The following is a 27738-nucleotide window of genomic DNA, read 5'->3' as shown; positions in this document are numbered from 1 at the left end:
TTTAGCGGATGATGCAAGAAAGCGGACGATCCCTCTCCACGTCCCTGTTAAGAGGATGATGGATCGAGGGTTCCTAATTTTCTACTCTGCACGACGTTGGCAAGAGACCTGCTGGTTGCAGCCCCGTTTTTTGCCACTTGGCAGACTAATCGGGTAGAATTTCTTGTGGTATACCTACCAGTATCTCCGCCCGATGTATCATCAATTAAAATACCACAGACGGTCAGATAGCAAATCTGGTGCGTTCCGTCTTGTGGTTTCGGGTTCAGCGCTCTCCACCACATGAGTTGCCTGACCAATAGTCTCCTGGTCAGAGACCTTAACTACTTCGATTCAAATCAAATCTTCTGAGCGGGAGACTAACAAGGGATCGTGTCTTTTCTACAGACCCAGCAGTGGAAGCGTTGTCCAGGACAGTCTAGATCTAAGGAATCTTGGTTTCAAAAAGGAAGCAACGAAAAGTAAGATCATTCCTGGACCTCAAACTTCTAACAACCTTTCACAGGGTCCTCCTTTTTCAGATGGAGTTCCGCTCAGCCATCGACATTCGGGATGCTTACCCTCACATGCCTATTTTTTCCCCTCTACAATAATCTCTTCGCCTTTCCATTCGCGAACAGCATTTTCAAGTCACGATCTTGCCCTTCGGCCTGGCTACCGCACCAGAGTGGTCGCAAGAGTCATAGCGGTGGTCATGTGCTTCTTGCATCCTAGAAGCATGGTCGTCCTGCCCTACTTGATCGACTTTCTAGCCGCTCTTCAAGGACTACGCTGAGTCGTCTATATCACTTGCAATACCCTCTCACTTGGGCTAGCAGCTAAACTCAGACAAGTTTTTTCCTCATTCCCAGCCCAGCAGATCCTCTGAGGATGATCCTGCACAAGAAGGATGTTGATTCTCTCTCGAGTCAAGGTCGTGGCCCTTCAACAGGGAGCTTGTGCACTTGATCACTCATTCCCTCGGTTCATTCAATTCGCTAGGAGGGTTCTGAGGAAAAAGTCGACAATGGAAGAAGTATCTTTCGCTCCTCTCGTTTTCAGCAAGTGAATCAGGCTTTCAAAGTTAGTCTCTAAGCTCCATCCTCATCCAGAGCCTTCTCCTGGTCCAATGGTTATTAGGGAATACCGATGCCAGTCTTCTTCTCCCGATCATTCCCTGGACATCGGAACGGTACGGCTAATCCTACAGCAGGTCCACTGTCTTTAGATGGATCAACCATCCGTCTTCAATTGGATAATGCCACGGCTGTACCATACGTCAATCATCTAGCAGGTACCCACAGTCAAGCGCCATGGCCGAGGTACCTCGCACTCTCTGATGGGCCGGGATCTATCATTCGATGATCTCAACAGTACATATCCCTGGAGTAGAACACTGGGCGGCTGACATATTCAGCCGTCAGGGTTTCTCCTCAAGTGAGTGGGAACTTCACTCGGAAGTCTTCCTTCAGATCTGCCTTCACTGGAGTACTCCAGTTGTAGGTCGGATGGCGTCCAAGCTGAACGCCAATGTACTCCAGTTCATGGGTTGACCTCGAGATCAGAGACCATCGCAGTGCATGCTCGGTTCTTCCATGGTACCAATTTCCATAACCCCTCTTCACTACGTCTAAGGTCCTTTTGGAAGCAGAAAGGGCCCCAGTGATCCCAGGAGACCCGCACTGACCATGTCAGGTTTTCTCACTTGCGGTGCTAGTATTTTTCCGTCTTAGTTCAACAAAACTGGAAATATGGTCTTTCTCGCAGGGAGCTTTCACCTGTAGTTCTTCCCTACCGCGTACCTATAGATCTGTGAGACCTTAATGGTCCTGGGGATCTTACAGTAGACTCCTTTTTCGATCCAGAAAGACTTTACTATCAGGGAAGGTCACTCCCCTTTTTTCTCTGCGTTCTTGTCATCCGGATGAGTCTTCAGAGCTCGCCGCTCTGTTTTCTTTCAGTCTCTTTTTCTTATTACCATCAAAGCAAGGTTGCCCTCAAGCCATCCCCTTCCCTCGTTGCCAAGGTGGTTTTGTATTCCCACTGTTGCAGGAGCATCGTCCTCTCATCTCCTTCGGCTTCAGTCCACAAGACGGAAGGGGTTCTTCATAATCTGGAAGAAGTAAGTGCTCCGAGCGGGTACGTATCGAGGACGGCGTCCTTCCGAAGGTTGGACACTTTACTTGGGCTTCTCGATGGTAAGTAGGCTTCCTGACGGTCACAGGAAGTGTTTAACCGTTTCATCGGCCATGTTAGCCTGGTGGATTCTTTTCACCATCCAGGAGTCCTTCCGTGCTAGATGACAGCCTTTCTCCCTGTCTGAGGGCTCTAGGCTCCAGACGTCGGAAGCACGACCGCAAGCTTACAAATTCCTCCAGTCCGCAGGCATTCTTGCAGCACTATAATTCACACACTTCCACAGATGTGTGTCTGGGCAGGTGGACTTTGCAGGCCACGGTGGCGCACTTGTCAGTAGCGGTTACACGGCCTGATCTGATGTTGTCCCCACCCAGGGACTGCTTTGGGATGTCCCATGGTCTGTGTCCCCCAATGAGGCGAAGGAGAAATAGGGATTTTTGTGTACCGTAAAATCCTTTTCTCCGAGCCCTTCATTGGGGGACACAGCTCCCTCCCTATTATTAGTTTGTACTTGTTTTTATCATTTGATAGGTTATACTCTCCTATATATTGTGACATGCTATACGCTTATATGTTCTAATTGATCTCCTACTGCTTTTGCACCGAACTGGTTAGCTGGGGGCCAGCAGGAGGGTGTATACTGCAGGGGAGGAGCTAACTTTCTTTGTATTACTTAGTGTCAGCCTCCTGGTGGCCGCAGCATACACCCATGGTCTGTGTCCCCCAATGAATGGCTCGGAGAAAAGGATTTTACGGTGAGTACACAAAAATCCCTATATTATTTGCATGTACATACACCACTGAGAGCACGATATGTTTCTATTAGGGCATGATATATATATATATATATTTCTATTATTATTTGCACATACGGCCCACTCAGAGCATCTACTATATAATTGTCTAAGGGTCACTTCCGTCTTTGCCTGTCTGTCTGTAACGGAAATCCCAATTCGCTGATTGGTCACAGCAAAACAGGCCACGACCAATCAGTGACGGGCACAGCTCCATACTCCGCTCCAGTCAGTGCTCACACAGGGTTAATGGCAGCGTTAACGGACCGCGTTATGCCGAGGTGTAACGCACTCCGTTAATGCTGCTATTAATCCTGTGTGACCAACGTTTTTACTATTGATACTGCCTATGCAGCATCAATAGTAAAAAGATCTAATGTTAAAAATAATAATAAATAGTTATATACTCACCGTCCGTCGGCCCCTCTGATCCAGAACAGGCCTTTCCCGCTCCTCGCGACGCTCCGGTGTCCGCTCCATGCATGGCGATCTCGCGAGATGATGAAGTAGCGGTCTCGCGAGACCGCTATGTCATCATCTCGCGAGACCGCAATGCACTCTTGGGACCGGAGCATGCGAGGAGTATCGGTAAACGCTTTGCCTGGATCCCGGGGCCAACGGAAGGTGAGTATATAACTATTTTTTATTTTAATTTTTTTTTAACAGGAATATGATGCCCACATTGCAATATACTACGTGGGCTGTGCACTATACTACGTGGGCTGTGCACTATACTACGTGGGCTGTGCACTATACTACGTGGGCTGTGCACTATACTACGTGGGCTGTGCACTATACTACGTGGGCTGTGCACTATACTACGTGGGCTGTGCACTATACTACGTGGGCTGTGCACTATACTACGTGGGCTGTGCACTATACTACGTGGGCTGTGCAAGATACTACGTGGGCTGTGCAAGATACTACGTGGGCTGTGCTATGCTAATTGGTCGCGGCCGGCCGAATCCTGTGAATTCAATGTATTATTCTAAAATCTTCATAAATAAACTACATAAATATTCTAGAATACCCGATGCGTTCGAATCAGGCTACCATCTAGTGATGTATATGTTTCTATTAGGGCATGATATATATATTTCTATTATTTGTAGGTACGCCCCACTCGGAGCTCCTGGAAGAAGTTGAATGTGCTCCTGCTCCTAGGCTAGCTCTCACTCTGAAAGTGACAGGTCTAGGAAATGGACGTGAAGTCGAGCTTCCACTTAGCAATTTCCGTTCCACCATCTTCTACTATGTGCAGAAACTGCTGCAGCTGTCATGTAACGGAGCCATCAAATCTGACAAACTGAGGAGGATATGGGAGCCTACATACACGTAAGAAGGGCTTGTGTTAGGAGTTACCAGATCAGTATTCTTCTTTCATATGCTTTGCGGGGGCGTCGCTGTACTCCTTGATTCATCTGATCAGCCAGTGAAACTATGCAACACAATCTTGTAGTTTTATAGGAGAAAACATGTCTAGTAGTTTCCTGTAGTTTATGTTGCAATATTATTATGTGAATGCAGCTAATAAGAAATAATTCTCTGTGCTAAAGTATTATTTGTTCATTGTCGGGTGTGTAAATCGATCTGCACTTTATTCCATAATACAGAATTATGTACAGGGAGATGAAGGAATCTGATAAGCTGAAGGAGTCCGGCAGGATGGTAAGTTTCAGCACTTTGCTCATTCACACTAACTATATGGTAATACTTAAAGATTGCATTAGCATAAGATTAGAGCTTTATTCTACATTGTGGAGGCCTTGTTGTATGCCTTCGTGTCCATCGCCCCCCAGGCTCCCAGTATGTACATAGAGTATCGTTTTGGCATGTGCTGGGCCTATGTGTATTGACAGGCTTTGTGTTTAAAAAAGCTTAGTCTATTATGGTTTCCTATGCACAGAGCACTGTAAAAAAAAATGTATATATATATATTTATAAATAATAAAAAGCCTAAAGATCAATTGTATGTGGCCTATTAGACATATACACAGCGATAAAGCTCCTCCTGACAATACAGGATCTTGGAAAATTGGCTACAAAATAAGAATGTTTTAAAAAATGGACGTGTTTTCATAGTTCGCATGTTAATTGATACAGTGAATGAGCAAAAGAAAAATGTATATAAAATCAATATTTGTTGTGATCACCCATTAAAATGTACCTAGAAGAAATGATGCTGTTCTGAAAGAACTCGGCAGGGAGGTTGCTCCAAACATCTTGGAGAACTAACCACAGATCTTCTGTGGATGTCTCTTGTGCAAATCTTTCTGTCCCTCCAAGTAATCCAACACAGACGATGTGATGCCAATAACATCACTTCCAGGACTCGTTGTTTTTCTTTAGTCTGAAGACAGATCTTAATGACATTGGCTGGATGTTTGGGGTCGTTGTTCTGCTGCAATAAACTTGGAGCCGATCAGAAGCCTCTCTAACTACAATCTGCAGCATAAAGATGTACACTGGTCCTGGATAAGATGGTCCTGCCCTCACAGAGACCTGATCTCATATCATTGTGTCAGTGTGGGATTACATGGGGAGACAGAAGGATTTGCACAAGTGACATCCACAGATCTGTGGTTAGTTCTCCAAGATGTTTGGAACAACCTCCTGCTGAGGTCCTTCAATAACTGTGTACATAGGCTTTGATGCTGTTTTGAAGACAAAGGATGGTGACCCCAAATATTGACTGAATTTAGATTTTTCTTTTGCTCATTCACTTTGCATATTGTTAAGTTTATTTTATCAATTAATACTTCAATTTATGAAAGCATGTTGTTAGTATTTTGCCATAAAGTTTGCAGAATTATATTAGAGAAAGCATTTTGCTATTTTTTTTTTATTGATGGCTAAAGGAGTGGGTATGATTGTGCTCACAATAACTCCTACTAACAAAGCTTTCTTGACCTAACCAGTAATGGCTCCGTTCACACATTGCCTCTGCCGGACTGGTGTTTGCCGCTTATCGTAGTGAAAATGTAATGTGTGAACGCAGCCTAGTGGTACCTCACGTATTGAAAGCCTCCACAGCTGCTCTTTTTCACTTTCATTGATTACTGTTGTCATTTTAGCTTAGTGGTAGGAGGTACTGGATATAGGACGGAGTTTCATCCCGAAAACAAATTCCATTCAGTTTCCAGTAGTAGAGCAGATCTGTCCAGCTGTGATATTCAGAGCTGAGATATCCCTTAATGCCGCGTTCCCTTCTTCAGGGCTGCTGGTCCGTGGAACATGTGGAGCAGTCACTGGGCACAGATGCCTTGCCAAAGAATGATCTGATCACCTATCTGCAGAGGAACGCAGATCCTAGCTTCTTGCGGCGCTGGAAACTGACTGGAACTAACAAGAGCATCCGAAAGAACCGCAACTGCTCCCAGCTTATCGCTGCTTACAAAGTAAAGCCGGGCTGGGGTGGCTGGGCATTTTGGTTTTATGCTTGGCTTGTGTGTTTTCTGTTTTTACTTTATAACCCAGAATTTGTTGACTTTCAAGAAGGGGAAGGTCCAGTTAATATGATCTGAGTAGTAGACAAAGCAAGAACCGTGGACCTCTCCTGCCAGGGTTTGGGGTAATGTTGGCTATACCTATGTCTTATCCGTCTCTGCTAGAATAGATGCAAAGTTCCTTGGGGTAGTCTTCTTTCTTTTGTGTTGGCCGCCTTCTCAATCACTGTGTTCTCCTTGCAGGACTTCTGTGAGAATGGATGCAAGTCTGCTGTGATGCCCGCCGCTCTGGGCACAATACAGAGCTCTGACATTTTAAGCCACGGCCGGGAGCAGCCGCAGGCGAAGGCAGGCAGCGGACAGAACTCGTGTGGTGTAGAGGACGTCCTGCAGCTTCTTCGCATCCTTTATATTGTAGCCAGCGATCCGTATTCTGCTAGGACGCCACAAGAAGGTGACTCATTCCGGATTAATTTCTCATTCCGTTATCCTGATTGTCCATCTCCTGACCTTGTCTGTGACATTTTGGAAACGATTAGTCCTGATCAGGTGCATTTGTGTGTACTGATAGTGGCCTTTTATAGGGTCAACGAGCATTATACACTATGTACAGAGCTGTCATTTATCCCTTTAAATTGAGTGTTCTAGAAAATTTGGGTAAAGGCATGTTAACATGTGACAGATGCGCCATGGATTTTCACATGTGAATATTTTAGAGTAAATTAGAGAAGTGTTTCAGGTTTCATTCAAAAGTACAACTTGTGGATGGAAAAGAAAAAGAAAGTTATGGCTCTTAAGAGGAAAGGAAAAAACAACAATAAAAAAAAACACAGAAAACTGCCCAGGGGTGAAGGGGTTAAAATACCTAATATGAAGGTTGGCCCACTACTTTGTCCAAGTTTTTAATTTTGTCTCTGTGTATTTGAGTTTGACTGCTGTTGTAGGAGCAGGGACCCTGATTCCAGTGATGTCACTTACTAGGCTGTGTGTTGTAGTTTCAAAACAATCAGTGTTTTATCAGCAGGAGATTATCACTACAGGACAAGCTGCCTCATGCCTCCTGGTCCGTGTCCCCATCACTGATTGGCAGCTTTCTGTGCACAATATATATTTGACAGGAAGCTGCTAATCAGTCGTGGGCAGGATATCCCAGTCCTCTGCATTCTGAACTCTGCTAGATCTGCAGGAGAAAACTGTGACTCTTATCACAGCTACTGCACCCAGTAAACTGACACCTTGCTGTATAAAGGGTCTCTGTCCCAACCTCATGTTGCTGTCAGATTACGTAACAAAAGCCTGCTGACCTTTACAATACATGTACAGGCTATGTACATGTATTGTTTCCTGAAACTGGAAGATAAGGTACATGTATTGTTTCCTGAAACTGGAAGATAAGCTAGAATAGCCCCAGTGGCCAGTGTGATTGTGATGTTAAAAAATGCCATTTTAAAAAAATATTTTTAAAAGGAAAACCTGATTTAAACATGAAATGATTTTCTGATGCTAGCTTCCCTTGTGTGGAAATTAAAATAAACCTTTTTTGCTTACCCCAGAAGGTGACGAAATGCTTTTATTCAGCGTTTCCCCGGAAGAGTTTACCAGCAAAAAAATCACAACCAAAATCCTGCAGCAGATTGAGGTATGTTAGGTTCTTTTTTGAGCACGTGAGCTGATCGTATCACTTCTAATCATGGCTGCTGAATGCTCATTTTTGTGGACATTGAAACTTGAAGATGTTTTTAAATCCTTCTAGGAGCCACTAGCTTTGGCCAGTGGAGCTTTGCCAGATTGGTGTGAACAATTAACAAGCAAATGCCCCTTCCTCATCCCCTTTGAGACGAGGCAGCTTTATTTCACGTGTACGGCATTTGGAGCTTCAAGGTATTGTATAAAACATGGAAGAAATCCTGATAACATGATGCATGTACCCACAACGCCTACCTAAAGACCTAGGTGTCATCCAGGGGTTAATGCCACTAAATGTCCTGGCATGGTCCCATGTATCCTGTATTTGCTCTTTATTCAAGCTTCACATTGATTGCAAGCCTCCCTTTAAAGGGGTTGTCCTCTTTCAAGAACTATTGGTCCCAAGACAGTGTGAGTCTCTGCCTCTGCTCCCAGAGTCTGGCGCTGTCTGTTGCTCTGACGTCAAGTTAAGTGTGGCAACCAATCGGTGAGATCCGCTGCTCTGTCAATTTAAATGGACCACCCCGCTCAGTCACTAAAATAGGTGGCTGAGCGATGGTCGATGCGATGTCAGCGCTGCGGCAGAGACCGGCATTACCTTGGCAAAGGTGAGTATAATATGGTTTCATTTTCATTTTTTTTTTTATATAACAAACTGCGTTCATAGACTAATTTTTCTTGAAGAGGGACAACCCCTTTAACACAATCCACATTTCAAATCTGCCCCACCAAAACAAGAGTTGTGCTAATAAGCATGCAGTATCTTCAATGCCGATATCTTAAAGGGGTTGTCCAGCATTAGAAGAACATGATTGCATTCAGCCCTATTGACAGTCACAGTAGCTACACGGACGTGTGACAATATTTTTGCAAGACGACCTGTTTCTGTAATCCCGGACACGTCCTATCACACACCGTGGGGTCGGGATGTCTTTGTGCTGTAATAATACACAATGTGTCCGTTTTTCTGTTTTGGACAGAGCTATTGTGTGGCTGCAGAACAGACGGGAGGCCACTGTGGAGAGGAGTAGGACCGCCAGCGCAGTCCGTAGGGACGACCCTGGTGAATTTAGAGTAGGTCGTTTAAAGCATGAGCGGGTGAAGGTCCCACGAGGGGAATCATTGATGGAATGGGCAGAGAATGTCATGCAGATCCATGCAGATCGCAAGTCTGTGCTTGAGGTACGTTCCCTGGTTTCCGGGTCACCCTGTATATAAAGGACTACAATAAATAAATGTAAACTGGTTTTGTGTATTTGTGTATGTCACAGTGAGCCTGTCACCTGATCCAAAGCTCTGACGTTTCAGCCAAAATCTAATTATAAGATCCAGCCAGGGACCGTAGCGAGAAATAAGACTAATCTACCCCTGGCTTGCCAGCCAGCTCTTCCCAGCACTGCTACATGGGATTAACAGGTCTAGCTGTGGAACAGACCTGTCAATCACATGGAGTGGCGCTGGGAGAAGCCGTCCGGGGGTCTGGCTGGACCTTTTGTATGGTCTTTTGAAGGAGTAAGTCATGTGCCAGTCCTGTGTATTGACCACACATATATTTATACATATGCAAATGAGTTTGCCTCTGTGATGTTTTTTTTTTTAACCTTTCTTCCTGCGAGAGTCCTTCTGAGATCCCTTCTAATAATCTAGTTGCCGCCTGTGAACTGATTCTAACTTCTGAATATCCTTTTTAAAATGTGGAGCCCAAAACTGGATCCCATATTCTAGATATGGCACCACCAGTGATTTATAAAGGGGTAACAATACGTTGGGATCACAGAATTTTATTAATTTTTTTTTATACACCCTAAAATCTTGTTTGCTTACCTGACATTGAGTACTTGAGAAATATGAGAGCAAAATTAACCTTTCTGCAGTTCATGCTGCCTGTTGCAAAGGCTGCATGGATGAGATGATGACAGGTTCCCTTTAACTTTATGCTTCATTCATCCATCTAAATCGCCACCTATTTTCTTCCAGGTGGAGTTTCTTGGAGAGGAAGGGACTGGGCTGGGCCCTACCCTTGAATTTTATGCCCTGGTGGCAGCAGAGTTCCAGAAAACTGACTTGGGCATTTGGCTGTGTGATGATGACTTCCCAGATGATGAATCTCGCCAGGTAATGAGTACAGTAGGAGGCATTAGGACATATAGCATCATAAAGGACATGATGGGCCTGTACACTCTATTACAATTGCTTTTTTGAATATATATGTCTAGAAATGACTTGTCCCCCAGACCAGAAAGCAGATATGAGGTTAAGTTGGCAAAACACATTAGATACCTGTCCGTCTAATGATTGTTTGGTTGACGGCTATCCCTCCGACCTCCCCATATACTGGAAAGGCTGCCTCGCCTGATCACACCTACAGTATGTTCTCTGAGGGAGCCGCTGTCATGCTTTGGGCGGTGGCTCATCTCAGTGCGTGATTGAATTCCTACCCCCTAATCCTTATGTCAGCCCTCAATCTTTCAGGGGACACTTGGGAGGCTCCCATACTCCGTATGTTTTGGGTTTCAGCAGATATGGCCTACTTCTGTGTAAATTGTGTGGAGCTTTTAGGGAAGTTGGATCTATAAATCCATCATCCAATTACCCTGCCAACGTCATTCGACAACCCCCTTATGTTTAGAAATGCCTTCACAAACGCAAATGCACAAGATCTAATTTTTGTCTTGTCTCGTAGGTTGACTTGGGTGGTGGCTTGAAACCTCCTGGATATTATGTGCAGCGGTCATGTGGACTATTCATAGCTCCCTATCCTCAGGACAGTGAAGAACTGGATAGGGTGACCAGGCTCTGTCATTTTCTGGGTATATTTTTGGCAAAATGTATACAGGACAATCGCCTAGTAGACTTGCCTATTTCTAAGCCTTTCTTCAGGCTTATGTGTATGGGGGATATCAAAAGCAATATGAGTAAACTGTTGTATGCCTCGAAGGGTGAGGAAAGTGAGCACTGTACTGAAAGTCAGTCTGAAGCCTCCACAGAAGATGGCCACGATGCCCTCTCTGTGGGAAGCTTTGAGGAAGATTCCAAATCGGAGTTCATCTTGGATCCACCAAAGCCAAAACCACCAGCCTGGTTCCAGGGTATATTGACATGGGAGGACTTTGAACTTGTAAACCCACATCGTGCACGCTTCCTCAGAGATATTCGGGAATTGGCCGTGAAAAGAAGACACATTCTGAGCAACCGCAGCTTGTCTGAGGATGAGAAAAATACACAACTCCAAGAGTTGATGCTAAAAAATCCATCTGGTTCTGGACCTCCAGTCAGCATTGAAGATTTAGGGTGAGTTTGGGGGACGTGTCTTTTACATAATGGCATAACTTTAAGATTTATATTGGGGAATGGGTAGTAGTAGAAGTAGAAGGTTCTTGAGATTGAAGGACGCCTTTATAACTGGACTATACCTTGAATGAAAGATTCTACACGCTCATACATTCTCCTTCACCACATTGGGGACACAGGACCATGGGTGTTATGCTGCTGTCGCTAGGAGGCTGACACTAAGTTGAGACAAAAAAGATAGTTCCTCCCCTGCTGTATACCCCCTCATGCTGGCTTCCAGAGACCCAGTTCAAGCTTAGTGTCCGTAGGAGTAGTTTTAGGTCAAATTTATGCAGAAATCTGAAAAATTCTGAAGGATTTACAAACTTTCAAGCACGTCTGATACATTTAGACAAATAGAGATATATATGGATATTGTGATTAAATTAAACAGTTCCGTCATAAGCCAGCTCCCTGACTTTGATGTAGACTGGTATGCGAAACCGGCATCTTAACAGGCAGATGATGGCTGTGTTATTCAGCCATCATCTGTCTCAACCAGCCGCTGATGAAGTGAGGCTTCGCCTGTCACCGTTAACCTGTGAAATGCCGCTGTCAATCTCTGACGGTTTATTTAACTCGTGATTGCGGGACGCTGATTGGTTGCTAAGACACCGGTGTCTGTCATGACTGTATTCCTATGAAAACAAGCCTGTAGCTGGCATTCATAGGAGACTGTGATTTTTCCTATATACAGCACTGCTGTGGCATTGCTATATATAGTACGAGGGATGAGATGATCGCAGGTTCAAGTCCCCTAAGGGGACTAAGAAATTAAAAAAAAATAGTGAAAATTGAAAAAAAAAAGTTTTAAATATAAAAATTAAATCGCCCCCTTTTTTTAAAAAATCCCACTAAAATTTCAGAAATAAGAACAATTTAGTATACATATTTGGTATTGCTGCATTTTTAAAAGGCTTATCTATCAAAATAGAAAATATAAAAAAAAAAATGAGAACGCTATAATTGCGTTTTTTCACCACAACAATTAAAAAAAAATGTAGTGACAGATGATCAAAACATCGGATCTACCTTAAAATGATTTCAATAAAAACTTAGAATCATGGCACAAAAACACAAGCCCTCACACAGCCCCATGTCCCGAAAATTTTAATTATTACGGGTCTCGGAAAATGGTGACACAGGTCAATTTGTCTTTTTTTTTTTTTTTTTTTTTTAAAACAAATTTCTGAATTTCTTTTCACCACTTAAGTAAAATATAAATTTTTACATGCTTTCTATCTGTGTAATCGTCCTGACCTAGAGTCATATTGCCAGATAACTTTTGCTGTACATAATAAAAAAAAAAAATTGCAGAATTTTTTTCCTTTTGACCAGTACATCACATAATAACGAATAGTGTCATTCAAAAGTACAACTTGTACCACAAAAAACAAGCCTTCTTACAACTATGTCAACGGGAAAAATAAAAAAAGGTGTGGCCCTTGCAATGATGGGAGGAAAAAAACAAAAGCGCAAAAATGGAACTTCCCCTGGTCAGGAATGGGTTAAGCCTCATCTCATGTCACTCTTAATCTGTTATTACACGTTAAACTTTTCTGTTTTCTAAAACTTTGCAAATCTAATCTCTAACTTTACTTGCAAAATCTTCACTTGACCTTTTTTTTTTTCATTTAGGCTTAATTTTCAGTTCTGTCCTTCATCTCGTGTTTATGGCTTTAGTGCAGTTGACCTGAAACCTAATGGTGAAGACGAGGTAAGCAACAAGATTCACATCTTCTACAAAAATGTCCAGTTTTTTTTTATTAGAATAGCATTGTTATTCTAAAATTAAAATACAAAGCAGTTTCCGGAAAGTTTTATAACTTTTCTGTAAAACTAATATTACAAGTCTTCAAAGACTGCATACACTCAGTGAACAGAAACCTTATTTACATCAAAAGGCTGAAAACCTGTCCTGATTTTGTCTTGGATGTACAGTATGTGCGCCTGTCCTGATTTTCTCTTGGATGTACAGTATGTGCACCCGTCCTGATTTTCTCTCCTGGATGTACAGTATGAGCACCCGTCCTGATTTTCTCTCCTGGATGTACAGTATGTGCACCCGTCCTGATTTTCTCTCCTGGATGTACAGTATGTGCACTCGTCCTGATTTTCTTTCTTGGATCTACAGTATGTGCACCCGTCCTGATTTTCTCTCCTAGATCTACAGTATGTGCACCCGTCCTGATTTTCTCTCCTAGATGTAAAGTATGTGCACCCGTCCTGATTTTCTCTCCTGGATGTATGGTATTTGCGAACGGTTGCTGCAGCAGTGTCAGTTGCATATGATCCGGACAGGTCCTTATCCTTTGGTTGTAAAGGAGAGTTAATGAGGATATAGAGAAACGGAAAGGCAGGAGAACAGCAGGCTGCCGACTTTTGTGTCACTCACTTGCCTCTTTCTTGCAGATGGTGACTATAGACAATGCTGAAGAGTATGTAGATCTGATGTTTGACTATTGCATGCAGACTGGTGTCCAAAAACAGATGGAAGCATTTAGAAGTAAGTCTGTGGAGTTATATGTATGCGATTGTTACAAAATAAATGTGTTAATCTTTAGCCATGCTGTACTTTAATCATTTCAAGACCAGGTCATTTCCTGCCATCCATTTATTGTGTGTATATGTGTGTTTATTTGTGTCTCAGATCAGAGGTAGAAACAGAGTTTCAGATTTGCAGTGGCTCTTTTCTCTTATAACTTTATTAATATTTTATTTCTTGATTGTTCTTTACTTCAATTCATTCATTGTTTCCCTATCAAGTCAAGAACCTTTTGTGGCCATTTAAATATTGGAATACATTTTTTTAATTGCGGATTTCCTCTGTAAGTGTGGCTGGCCTACTGTGGCCACAGCCTCCTGTGTAAAGTATGAGCCGCCATATAGCTTCCTGTATACCGCATGAGCCCCGATATGCCACCTCCTGTATGCGGCGTGAACCCCCACACGCCGCCTCTATGCAGCGTGAGCCCCCACACGCCGACTCCTCTATGCGGCGTGAGCCCTCACACGCCGACTCCTTTATGCGGCGTGAGCCCTCACACGCCGACTCCTCTATGCGGCGTGAGCCCTCACACGACTGCTCTATGCGGCGTGAGCCCTCACACGCCGACTCCTTTATGCGGCGTGAGCCCTCACACGCTGACTCTTCTATGCGGCGTGAGCCCTCACACGACTGCTCTATGCGGCGTGAGCCCTCACACGACTGCTCTATGCGGCGTGAGCCCTCACACGACGACTGCTCTATGCGGCGTGAGCCCTCACACGACGACTGCTCTATGCGGCGTGAGCTCTCACACGACGACTCCTCTATGCGGCGTGAGCCCTCACACGCCGACTCCTTTATGCGGCGTGAGCCCTCACACGCCGACTCCTCTATGCGGCGTGAGCCCTCACACGACTGCTCTATGCGGCGTGAGCCCTCACACACCGACTCCTTTATGCGGCGTGAGCCCTCACACGACTGCTCTATGCGGCGTGAGCCCTCACACGACGACTGCTCTATGCGGCGTGAGCCCTCACACGACGACTGCTCTATGCGGCGTGAGCCCTCACACGACTGCTCTATGCGGCGTGAGCCCTCACACGACGACTGCTCTATGCGGCGTGAGCCCTCACACGACGACTGCTCTATGCGGCGTGAGCCCTCACACGACGACTGCTCTATGCGGCGTGAGCCCTCACACGACGACTGCTCTATGCGGCGTGAGCTCTCACACGACGACTGCTCTATGCGGCGTGAGCCCTCACACGACGACTGCTCTATGCAGCGTGAGCCCTCACACGACGACTCCTCTATGCGGCGTGAGCCCTCACACGACTCCTCTATGCGGCGTGAGCCCCACGCGCCACGTTCTCTATGCTGTGTGAGCCCCCACACGCCGACTCCTTACATACAAATATCCCATACACATGAAATAAAACCACCACTTAAAACCAGGGATTCAAGCTTCAGGAGGCTAATTTGCATATTCCAGGTGCCTTCTGGGAGAAGCGAAGTCTCCCTAAGCTAGAAGATCGTTGGGTACAGCCGGGACCAGCTGCTTCGAAAGCATCACCAAACCGCGCGCCTTACGGCGCGCAAATATTTGCCTGTAGGACATTATTGCAAGAGAGCTTGGCTGAGTAGATTACACAAGAAGGAAAACACACAGCAAGTCAGCAGGATCTAGGAGCAACATGGCAGATGTGACAACCTACATGGTGAGCTGCAGCATGTGCTACATGTTCACAGATCGACCAGAAGAAGAATCCAATTTCACCTGTCAGAAGTGTAGACTAGTGGCCCTTTTAGAAGAAAAGGTGCGGGGTCTGGAAGAAAGAATAGCAACTTTGAAACTCATCAAAGAGAATGAAGACTTTCTAGACAGAACAGAAGCATCTCTACTGGTCACAGAAGGTGCAAAAAGTGTCAGAGAACCTCCAAAAGCAGATGAGTGGAAGCATGTGACCAAAAGAAGCAAGAAGACCATGGAGAAATCACCAACCACACAACTGAAGAACCGATATCAAATCTTTGTAGAGGATGAAGATGGCACACCTAAGAATGAAGCAATACCAGCAAGCAAAAAAGAAAAGGGCACACAGCAACAAGTGACAGCAAAAAGTACAGCCAAGAAGCAACGAAGAGTGGTGGTGGTGGGAGACTCACTACTGAGAGGCACCGAAGCAGCCATCTGCAGACCGGACATAACTGCAAGAGAAGTATGCTGCCTTCCAGGTGCGATGATCAAGGATGTGACCGATAGGATACCAAAGCTCTTCAGCTCCAAGGACGTCCACCCATTTCTTCTGATACATGTTGGCACCAATGACACGGCAAGGAAGGACCTACCGACAATCTGCAAGGACTTTGAAGAGTTGGGGAAGAAAGTAAAGGAACTGGATGCACAGGTAGTTTTTTCTTCTATCCTTCCAGTAGACGGGCATGGCACCAGGAGATGGAACAGGATCCTTGATGCAAACAACTGGCTAAGACGATGGTGCAGACAACAAGGATTTGGATTCCTGGACCACGGTGTGAATTACTGGTATGATGGACTCCTCGCCAGAGACGGACTACACCTCAACAAACCTGGGAAACACACATTCGCCAGAAGACTCGCTACACTCATCAGGAGGGCGTTAAACTAGAAGAAGAGGGGACGGGAAGAAAAACATTAGACTCGAACAAAGACGACCCAGGAAAACATACTCCGAAGGGAGGTAAGAACATTTCTAAAACAATCCACAGTGAGGAGATTGGAACAAAACAAAATCCTCTAAACTGCATGCTCGCAAACGCCAGAAGCCTGACAAACAAGATGGAAGAACTAGAAGCAGAAATATCTACAGGTAACTTTGACATAGTGGGAATAACCGAGACATGGTTAGATGAAAGCTATGACTGGGCAGTTAACTTACAGGGTTACAGTCTGTTTAGAAAGGATCGTAAAAATCGGAGAGGAGGAGGGGTTTGTCTCTATGTAAAGTCTTGTCTAAAGTCCACTTTAAGGGAGGATATTAGCGAAGGGAATGAGGATGTCGAGTCCATATGGGTTGAAATTCATGGAGGGAAAAATGGTAACAAAATTCTCATTGGGGTCTGTTACAAACCCCCAAATATAACAGAAAGCATGGAAAGTCTACTTCTAAAGCAGATAGATGAAGCTGCAACCCATAATGAGGTCCTGGTTATGGGGGACTTTAACTACCCGGATATTAACTGGGAAACAGAAACCTGTGAAACCCATAAAGGCAACAGGTTTCTGCTAATAACCAAGAAAAATTATCTTTCACAATTGGTGCAGAATCCAACCAGAGGAGCAGCACTTTTAGACCTAATACTATCTAATAGACCTGACAGAATAACAAATCTGCAGGTGGTTGGGCATTTAGGAAATAGCGACCACAATATTGTGCAGTTTCACCTGTCTTTCACTAGGGGGACTTGTCAGGGAGTCACAAAAACATTGAACTTTAGGAAGGCAAAGTTTGAACAGCTTAGAGATGCCCTTAATCTGGTAGACTGGGACAATATCCTCAGAAATGAGAATACAGATAATAAATGGGAAATGTTTAAGAACATCCTAAATAGGCAGTGTAAGCGGTTTATACCTTGTGGGAATAAAAGGACTAGAAATAGGAAAAACCCAATGTGGCTAAACAAAGAAGTAAGACAGGCAATTAACAGTAAAAAGAAAGCATTTGCACTACTAAAGCAGGATGGCACCATTGAAGCTCTAAAAAACTATAGGGAGAAAAATACTTTATCTAAAAAACTAATTAAAGCTGCCAAAAAGGAAACAGAGAAGCACATTGCTAAGGAGAGTAAAACTAATCCCAAACTGTTCTTCAACTATATCAATAGTAAAAGAATAAAAACTGAAAATGTAGGCCCCTTAAAAAATAGTGAGGAAAGAATGGTTGTAGATGACGAGGAAAAAGCTAACATATTAAACACCTTCTTCTCCACGGTATTCACGGTTGAAAATGAAATGCTAGGTGAAATCCCAAGAAACAATGAAAACCCTATATTAAGGGTCACCAATCTAACCCAAGAAGAGGTGCGAAACCGGCTAAATAAGATTAAAATAGATAAATCTCCGGGTCCGGATGGCATACACCCACGAGTACTAAGAGAACTAAGTAATGTAATAGATAAACCATTATTTCTTATTTTTAGTGACTCTATAGCGACAGGGTCTGTTCCGCAGGACTGGCGCATAGCAAATGTGGTGCCAATATTCAAAAAGGGCTCTAAAAGTGAACCTGGAAATTATAGGCCAGTAAGTCTAACCTCTATTGTTGGTAAAATATTTGAAGGGTTTCTGAGGGATGTTATTCTGGATTATCTCAATGAGAATAACTGTTTAACTCCATATCAGCATGGGTTTATGAGAAATCGCTCCTGTCAAACCAATCTAATCAGTTTTTATGAAGAGGTAAGCTATAGACTGGACCACGGTGAGTCATTGGACGTGGTATATCTCGATTTTTCCAAAGCGTTTGATACCGTGCCGCACAAGAGGTTGGTACACAAAATGAGAATGCTTGGTCTGGGGGAAAATGTGTGTAAATGGGTTAGTAACTGGCTTAGTGATAGAAAGCAGAGGGTGGTTATAAATGGTATAGTCTCTAACTGGGTCGCTGTGACCAGTGGGGTACCGCAGGGGTCAGTATTGGGACCTGTTCTCTTCAACATATTCATTAATGATCTGGTAGAAGGTTTACACAGTAAAATATCGATATTTGCAGATGATACAAAACTATGTAAAGCAGTTAATACAAGAGAAGATAGTATTCTGCTACAGATGGATCTGGATAAGTTGGAAACTTGGGCTGAAAGGTGGCAGATGAGGTTTAACAATGATAAATGTAAGGTTATACACATGGGAAGAGGGAATCAATATCACCATTACACACTGAACGGGAAACCACTGGGTAAATCTGACAGGGAGAAGGACTTGGGGATCCTAGTTAATGATAAACTTACCTGGAGCAGCCAGTGCCAGGCAGCAGCTGCCAAGGCAAACAGGATCATGGGGTGCATTAAAAGAGGTCTGGATACACATGATGAGAGCATTATACTGCCTCTGTACAAATCCCTAGTTAGACCGCACATGGAGTACTGTGTCCAGTTTTGGGCACCGGTGCTCAGGAAGGATATAATGGAACTAGAGAGAGTACAAAGGAGGGCAACAAAATTAATAAAGGGGATGGGAGAACTACAATACCCAGATAGATTAGCGAAATTAGGATTATTTAGTCTAGAAAAAAGACGACTGAGGGGCGATCTAATAACCATGTATAAGTATATAAGGGGACAATACAAATATCTTGCTGAGGATCTGTTTATACCAAGGAAGGTGACGGGCACAAGGGGGCATTCTTTGCGTCTGGAGGAGAGAAGGTTTTTCCACCAACATAGAAGAGGATTCTTTACTGTTAGGGCAGTGAGAATCTGGAATTGCTTGCCTGAGGAGGTGGTGATGGCGAACTCAGTCGAGGGGTTCAAGAGAGGCCTGGATGTCTTCCTGGAGCAGAACAATATTGTATCATACAATTATTAGGTTCTGTAGAAGGACGTAGATCTGGGTATTTATTATGATGGAATATAGGCTGAACTGGATGGACAAATGTCTTTTTTCGGCCTTACTAACTATGTTACTATGTTACTCACCTCACTCCATTTCCCCAGCGCTCTGCTCCTATCTCCTGTGCACGAAGTCTCAGCAGCGCAATGAAATGACGTCTGACGCAACCCCTCCTCCACCAATGTGTTAATCGCTGTCTGTATCACGAGGGTGCAGTTAGCGGTGACGGCGGGGGTATGGTGCGGCACTTGGACCACTGCTTCCGACCTTGGGCTGGTGTAGGCAAAGTTACAATTCTGTCTCTATCTGTACTGAGCTCACAATCATCGTTAACAATTTAAGCATTTTAATTTCTGAAAATGAGGTTTGTCCTCTCCTGAAATCTCCTGCCATAAATCTCCTTTACATGTAACCTGTTCCCTACTGACTGAGCAGCACCCAGCAGTGCGGGCATACAGAGTCGCACCGTATGTCGGTGATTGGTGGTGTTTGGTCACACAATGTAGAGCAGCAGTCGGCATTTGTTTACGGCCGTGGGTCAACAAGTATATTCACAATTGGCAGATTGCTGCAGATAATTTTGAAGATCTGTGTTACATCTTCGCCGGAGATATAAAGTGTGAAATCCGTAATAAATGCCACGCAATGAATTGACATGCTGCAGATTTAAAAAAAATCTAGAACAATGTGGATTTTGTGCAAACGCATCAGACTGAAAAATCTGCAGCAAGTTTGTGATCTTTGAAGAAGCTTCTCTTTTCCGCTCTACGCCAGCCTCTTACAGGGACTGTCTTTGGAATTGTGCTAATAGACACAACCCATGGACATAGTGGTGTGTCTTGCACAGACTGTTTTTTCTTTTCTGGTCCTGGATAGCCCTTTTAATGCACAAATACAGTGTTAATGGGGAAGTTATGGTTTTTTCAAGGGGAACTAAAAAACAAAAAACATTATGAAGCGTTTGTCATCACATTATGTTCTTTTTTTTTTTTTTTCTAGGTGGCTTTAATAAAGTATTCCCTATGGAGAAACTGGGTTCTTTCAGCCCTGAGGAGGTCCAGATGATTCTTTGTGGAAACCAGTCTCCCTCCTGGTCTGCTGAAGACATTATCAATTACACAGAACCCAAGCTAGGTTACACAAGAGAAAGGTACATTCCTGGTGATGAGAGAGATGTTGCCGTAGCATCATTTTTTAGGTGCATCTTGTCTTCCATATAAATCAGACCACGATGCACGGACCTGCCGGTGGGTCTCTGACTCGACACTGACAGCTGCATAGAAATATATGAAACTGTTGTGGTTCCATCGCCGTCCGATTTATACGGCCATCTGATTGTACCCTCCTTATGGTGATCATTTTCACACTGTCTAATATCTTATTAGCCCATATCCGTTTCACACACGTATTGTTATACCACTATGTTAGATTCCCTTTATATAAATGTTACATTTCTATCGGTAAAATCAGAAAGAAAGCACATATGGACATGCAGGCCTTTGACGTATAAATCCATCTACACTTTTATATCTTCTATCTGTTGCTGCATTTCCTATTTATTTCCTTTTTCATATGCAAATTAAATAATAATTGCTTTGGGCACAAGAGAGCACTTCAAGATCCAATATCGCCTGAGCTTGTTTCCCCGTCCAGCACCACCCTCTTTAGCTTAATTGACAGCTTACTGTCTAATTTTCTTGCCTGACGTCAATCAAGCTAAAGTGGCTGGTGCTGTGTGGTGAAAAAAAAAAGAAGAGAATGTCCAGCTTCACCGAATCCGTAAAAAAGTTTTCTTTATTCACAAACTTTTAAGCATAGAGGATACTGACTTCAGCACGAACCATATGGGTAAGAATCTCAACGCGTTTAAGTTGATTAAGGGAGCTTAGTCTCCAGAAACGCGTTGAGATTCTTACCCATATGGTTCGTGCTGAAGTCAGTATCCTCTATGCTTTAAGTTTGTGAACAAAGAAAACTCTTTTTTACGGATTCGGTGAAGCTGGACATTCTCTTCTTTTTTTGGACTTTATACACCTGGACACAGCGGGTCCGTGCTCCTGAAGCTTGGTTTATGCATCACGGGTGAGCTGGCTTATATTTCTTTTTTCTGTGTGGTGAAACAAGCTTCGGAGGCAGTGGCTCCATAAGTGCTCACTCGTGCCTAGAACACTGAATTCTTCATTTGCATATGAATTAAAAGAAAATTCCTCGGGAATGCAGCAACAGATAGAAGACATAAAGGTGTCAATAGATTTACATATCAAATATATGCATGCCCAAATATAGGGCTTGATCTTACTGACAGATTCCCTTTAAGTGAGGTATTGCAAAGAAAATACGGTTTAAAGATTTACTCGCATAGCAGCAAAGAAACTCTTTACATAAAACTTGCATTAGTTTCAATACATAAAGAATTGATTTTATTTACTTAACAGCAATACTATTGAAAACTCTGAAATAACATTTGTAGAACATGAAAACTTGCTGAACGAAATTCCTCTTAACCAACTGATGCTTTAGTGGACTGTGTGACTAAAACTCAGGTTTTCCGCTCTTAGTCCCGGCTTCCTTCGTTTTGTACGGGTCCTCTGTGGCATGTCCTCGGATGAGAGGAAGGCTTTTCTACAGTTTACAACTGGGTGCTCTACATTGCCGCCTGGAGGACTAGCCAATCTGCATCCGCGCCTCACCGTTGTGAGAAAGGTGAGTCATTATTTAGAGGTTTTCTTCTTTTTCTTGTTGCTATTGGATATAAATGTATTATGCAGCACAAATGGCACCCACATAGGCTGTTTGCTCGTCACCACTGCAAGCTGTTGTCTCTTTCTTACATTTTACTGTAGAGCAACATTTTGGAGTTAACATAAAGACTTTAAAAGTAAATCCTTCATATAATATAAAAATTACAGACTTGCCAAGTGCTCAAAGGCCAAATATAAGCCAACTTCTTAAGACCACGTTCCCACAATGAGTATTTGGTGGGGTTTTGATGGTGCAGACATTCTGCGGCATTTCCACACCTATTTGCTAAACTAAGGAACTTGTCTCTTTTTCTACTACAATTCAATCAAAATATTAGAATTTATAAAAAATTACGTTACACTTTTGAATTGTTTTTTTTTCCTTCACATTTGATTTGTTTTTGACTTGTTGGTACTTTATGTATTCAGTAAAGCTGCTTTGTTTATGATACTGCTGGCATTTGGCTTTGACAAAACATCATTGATGTCATGGGTGAATTATACACTTTTTTACCTGCAGATTTTTCTATGGGGAAAATTTGCACATAAAACTCGGCGTATTTGCAACGCACACCACAGGACAACAAAAAAATAAATAAATAAGCACCGTGGACATGAGATTTCTTTTAATCACATTTGCTGGAAATTGCGGGTTTTTTTTTTTTTTTTTCACAGCAGAAATATGCAGCATCAAAAATTAATTGTGGGAACTTAGAATTCTCATGTGCACTTTTTGCAAAATCAAGGAGCTGCTAAATTGTGATGACCCTTTATGAAAGGTCCCGGAAGGGCTGTAGTGAAGCTTCTCCTCTTACACAACACAGAAATCACGGCGTCACAGCTCCTTGGATAGTGTCACTCGCATGTAGTTGAAAGGGGTTTTTTCATACACACATCAGGATTTTTAATGAAAAATCTAGGTAAAAGGAGAGACTGCTGGACTTTCACTGGAAAAGTGCTTTCACTTAAAAAAAAAAAAAAAAAAAAAAATATATATATATATATACACACACACACACACACACACACACACACACACACACACACACACACACACACACACACACACACACACACACAGTGTGTATATACATGTACTGTATGTGTGCGTATTCATGTACTTTGTACATGTACTGTGTGTATACATGTACCTTGTGTACATAATAGTGCGTGTGTGTATTTAGTATTAAGATGTGCACATACATGCTCTAAAATTTTTATTTTTTTTTACGAGGATTAACTAATGCATGAAATCTGAGGGTATTAATTCCCAACCTTTCATCTCTCCGTCAGGTTGATGCAACTGATGCTAGCTATCCGTCTGTGAATACCTGTGTGCATTATCTCAAGTTGCCGGAATATTCTTCGGAGGAGATAATGAGAGACCGCCTGCTTGCTGCTACCATGGAGAAAGGATTCCACCTGAACTGAGAGCCCCCGGGGCTGACGGGACACTAAACCTTGTTACTTGCGGCACTCCCTCGTGTTCATGTGCTGAGAAAAGACATGGCCTTTCTTCCTCTCGCTGTGTTTTCCGTACATCCCCTCTGCGAGGCTTTACATGAGAGAGCGGGTGTAATGCCTTTTTTTCTCGTTATTTGTTTTCTTGTTCGCTGCTAATGATCTCTTCTGGCATGAGTGACTGAAAGCTCTTAATCTGCCACTTCATCCTGGCAGCAGCTGGTTTGGAGGGCCCAGAAGCCGTCATACATGCCTCCTAGCACTCAGACATTGTAAAGTGTATCGTCTGTTGTATGAACATAATACACTACGTCGGCACCCCTGCTCCCCGCTGTCCTGCATCCAACTCTCATTTTGCTAGCTTTAAACTAACATGCCAGAAAGCTGCTTACATCTAATGTAGAACGTTCTTGGAATCCTGAAGCTTCTATAATTTTTTTTTTTCTTACATTATTTTTCCATTTTATTTGTAATGGTGCCTGCACTACTTAAATTTCCTTAGTATTTTTCTTTCCCCTGACGTTATAACCACGCACCTTTGTTATTATGGCGTCCTCCTTAATCTGGAAGGATTGGATTTTTTGTTTTTTAAGCCCCTGCTATGCAGATTGAACTGAAGTGTTTGTGCAGAATCCAAATAAAGCTTCAGAGTGAAGATGATTTCAGTCCCTACAACAATGTACGACGGCGTAAAGCCTAATATAGCCCCTTCATTGTTCAGGGTAACTCTTAACTCCTGTGAAGAAGGCTGTTCCTCGCACTTAAAAGGGTTAAATAAAAGAAAGAAAAAGATTGCTCTCTTGTATTTTCTTTGTATATTATAAACTTTTATTTAACTTGTTGCAGTTTGAAGTAAAAAAAAATAAATAAAAAAAGTTAATAAAGAGTTTAAAACAAAACACATTTCCAGTATGTGTGCTGAAAAATAAATGTCTGCAGTCTGATGTGTGAGCCAGTTCTGAATCATTTCAATTTTATATGGTTACGAGTGCGCCACATTACCGAGATGCAACGTCAACTATGTTTACAGGAGTCTTAAAATCTAAAGGGGCTGTCCACTACTAGGACAACCCTCTCCATCTGAATGTTTTCCTCTGATTAGACAAGTACCGGCACAGGAAGGGAGTATGTGTTCATATTTCTCCTTCGCCACATTGGGGGACACAGTCCGTGGGTGTATGCTACTGCCACTAGGAGGCTGACACAAAGTGAATATTAAAAAGTTTAGCAGCTCCTCCTCCTCTGTAGTATATACCACCCACTGGCTCCGGATAGAACCAGTTCATGCTTGGTGTCCGCAGGAGGCACACTGGGGTCTGCTATTCAGACCATACTTCTTTATTTCTCTATTCATTTTCAACTACAGCCACTTCGGAGGTTGTCTTCCCCTCCCTAATAGGGGACAGGAACACAAAGAGGTTAAATACCCCTCTCCTTCCTGCAACCACCAGTGTTTTCCTGTCCCCTATGGGGCATGAAGTGAATCTGAAGGGGCTGCCGTGGCCGGCGACCGGAGCTCCACATTTACCTTTCACTAGCCGGGCAGCTGAGGTCGGGGCCTGCCTCTCCTCTTGTGCTGCTTCAGGACTCGGGACTCTCCTCCTTTGGGAGTAAAGTGGGGCGGTGATGTGCGTGCCGGGGGCCTCCTGTAGCCCCCCGGCTTCCTCCTCCTGCTGCATCCCGGGCGGTCTGCACAGGGGCTCGCTGGGTAGGGCGCGCGTCTCAGCATGGCGCGTCGCTTTCTGCGTGCGTCACTTCCTGCGGGACATGCGTCACTTCCTGCGGGACATGCGTCACTTCTGGTCGGTCCCTGTGCGTTCCACGTTGGAGCGCGCGCCTGTGGCAGTTTTTGGCCTACATTGTCTGGGGTAGCATTTCGGGGCGTTTTCGAAAGATCTCTCCCAATTGGGTTACGAGGAGGAGCAGTACAGAACATGCTGACCCACGATCCTCCTTATAAAAGATCCGGGCGGGGGACCACCAGGTAAGGCCTGTCTGACGTGACGGATGGACATGGACGGTGACAAAATCCCCTTGCTCTGCATCTGCAGAACCCAGCGTACTACTGTAAGCAGGTTAGCCCCAGCTATCCATTATATACTTTCAAGCGGCTTAAGACCTTTTTTCTCTCTTTTAGGGAGAAAAGGTCACTGATCCTAGAAAGGCCAGCCGCAAATGCAAAGTGTATGCAACCAGACTCCCATCTACATATGGGAAAAAGCTCTGCCAGTCCTGTACAGATGAGGTTCTACGCGCTGAGCAACCCTCGCTCCTGTATAGCATAAAACCCTTCATCAAGCAGGAGGTCCAGTCTTCCATGGCCAGCCTCTCCCAGACTCCAGTACCACTTCCACCTCCTCCCAAAAAGAGGAAAAAGGCCCCAGTGGAGTCTGACTCTAACTCAGGGGAGATTCAATCCTCGGGTTCGGAGGACGTTTGGGAGAATGAGGGTTTCACTTCCACCCCCTAAGTCAGAGAACAAGAAGTATTACTTCAATTCTGAGGATATGGGTGACTTAATCAGTATAGTAAGAGGCACCATGGGGGTGGAGGATGAAGATATTAAACTTACTGTACAGGATGAAATGTTTGAAGGGTTAAAGCCCAAAGATCAAAAGGGGTTTCCTGTACATAAAAATATTCAGGATTTAATTCTTCATGAATGGGGTCTCCCTGAAAAAGGTCTTAACACCCCCTCAGAACGGAAAAACCGTTTCCCCTTGGATGGAGAGAACTCCTTATGGGAAACACCAAAAGTTGATGTACAGGTGTCCAGAGTGACTAAGAAAACGGCCCTTCTATTTGAGGACTCTTCTGCTAAGAAAGTCCTGGGACACCTCCACAAATCTATTAAAAACCAACAAAGCCTCTATGTGCGTAGCTAGATCCTTGTTTATTTGGTTACGCAAGCTCGAGGATCATTTGGCACAGGGCCCCCCAAGAGGGGAGATCCTAGACTCCCCCTACTGCAAAAAGCAACAGGATTCATAGCTGATGCTTCAGCTGAGTCTGTCCGTGTGGCCGCAAAAGGGGCCGTCCACTCCAACTCATCCAGGAGAGCACTCTGGCTAAAATCCTGGGGAGGTGACTTCATCTCCAAGTCCAAGTTATGCAGCATCCCCTTCCAGGGCCATCATGTTTTTGGTCCTATCCTGGATAAGGCAGCAGATAAAAAGAAATCGCTCCCTGAACAGAGAAATCCCAGGAAACGCTTTTTTCGCTCCATTTCCCACCCACCCACCCCCCCCCACACACACACACACACCTTCAAAACTCCTTACTAAGAGATATACAAAATCTGCTCCAGTCAAATGTGATCTCACAGGTTTTTCTGGTAACAAAATTGTCGGGGAAAAACAATCATTATAAACTTAAGACCATTGAACGAATCTGTCCGCTACAGAAGATTAAAGATGGAATCAATCAGATCATTGATTCCCCTCATCGGACAGAATTGGGTAATGGCAACGGTGGATCTGAGGGATGCGTACTACCATGTACCAATCCACCCAGAACACAGGAAATTCCTCAGATTCGCTGTCTCACAGGGGCAGCAAATCAAACACTTCCAGTTCAACGTCCTACCCTTCCGCATCTCTTCAGCTCCGCGGGTCTTTACAAAAATGGCAGAAGCCATGGTCTTCATCCGTCGCCAGGGAATATGTATAGTCCCGTACTTGGACGACTTCCTCATCATGGCACCATGTACTCCCCGTCTGGAGGCGGATGTGACAAAGATCCTGGAGATATTAAGATCCCTGGGCTGGATCCCGAATCTGGAGAAATCAGAAATCTGTCCCTCCACGAGGAAAGTTTCTGGGGGTTATTCTGGGCTCAAAAGAAAGAACATCGTTTCTACCCAGAGATCGTCAGATCGACCTTGTCCAGAGAATAACCAAATTCAGACACCAGCGAGCACCAACCCTCAGGGAGTCTGCTCTAGGTTCCCTGACCGCATGCATCCAAGCAGTCTCCTGCGCTCAGGCTCACACGCGAACTCTGCAGACCTACGTGCTCCTACACTCCAGGAAGCGACAGGTCCCCTTGACTCAAAGGATCTTTCTCCCCGGCCACGTAAAATCGG

At 44.0% G+C, this 27738-nt stretch overlaps 1 protein-coding gene across 3 annotated transcripts in view; it reads left to right on the top strand.

Annotated features, from left to right (window-relative positions):
• The window catches only part of HECTD1 (HECT domain E3 ubiquitin protein ligase 1), a 121275-nt gene extending 96677 nt beyond the window's left edge, over positions 1-24598 (top strand). For 2 of the 3 annotated variants that reach the window (XM_069730376.1, XM_069730381.1), the window contains exons 29-42: positions 4025-4247; positions 4526-4580; positions 6128-6310; positions 6602-6812; positions 7912-7997; positions 8112-8239; positions 9025-9226; positions 10022-10159; positions 10728-11335; positions 13013-13091; positions 13787-13880; positions 20452-20602; positions 22011-22155; positions 23487-24598. In XM_069730376.1, the coding sequence (XP_069586477.1) occupies positions 4025-4247; positions 4526-4580; positions 6128-6310; positions 6602-6812; positions 7912-7997; positions 8112-8239; positions 9025-9226; positions 10022-10159; positions 10728-11335; positions 13013-13091; positions 13787-13880; positions 20452-20602; positions 22011-22155; positions 23487-23624 (2441 nt within the window). In that variant the 3' untranslated portion in view covers positions 23625-24598. The remainder of the gene's footprint in view (positions 1-4024; positions 4248-4525; positions 4581-6127; positions 6311-6601; positions 6813-7911; positions 7998-8111; positions 8240-9024; positions 9227-10021; positions 10160-10727; positions 11336-13012; positions 13092-13786; positions 13881-20451; positions 20603-22010; positions 22156-23486) is intronic. The other variant, XM_069730391.1, reaches the window with a different exon arrangement.
• Positions 24599-27738: the final 3140 nt, after the last annotated feature.

This window comes from Ranitomeya imitator, chromosome 1 (assembly GCF_032444005.1).
Source record: "Ranitomeya imitator isolate aRanImi1 chromosome 1, aRanImi1.pri, whole genome shotgun sequence".
NCBI classification, from domain to species: Eukaryota; Metazoa; Chordata; class Amphibia; order Anura; family Dendrobatidae; genus Ranitomeya; species Ranitomeya imitator.
This window is presented reverse-complemented; position numbering and strand designations above follow the sequence as displayed.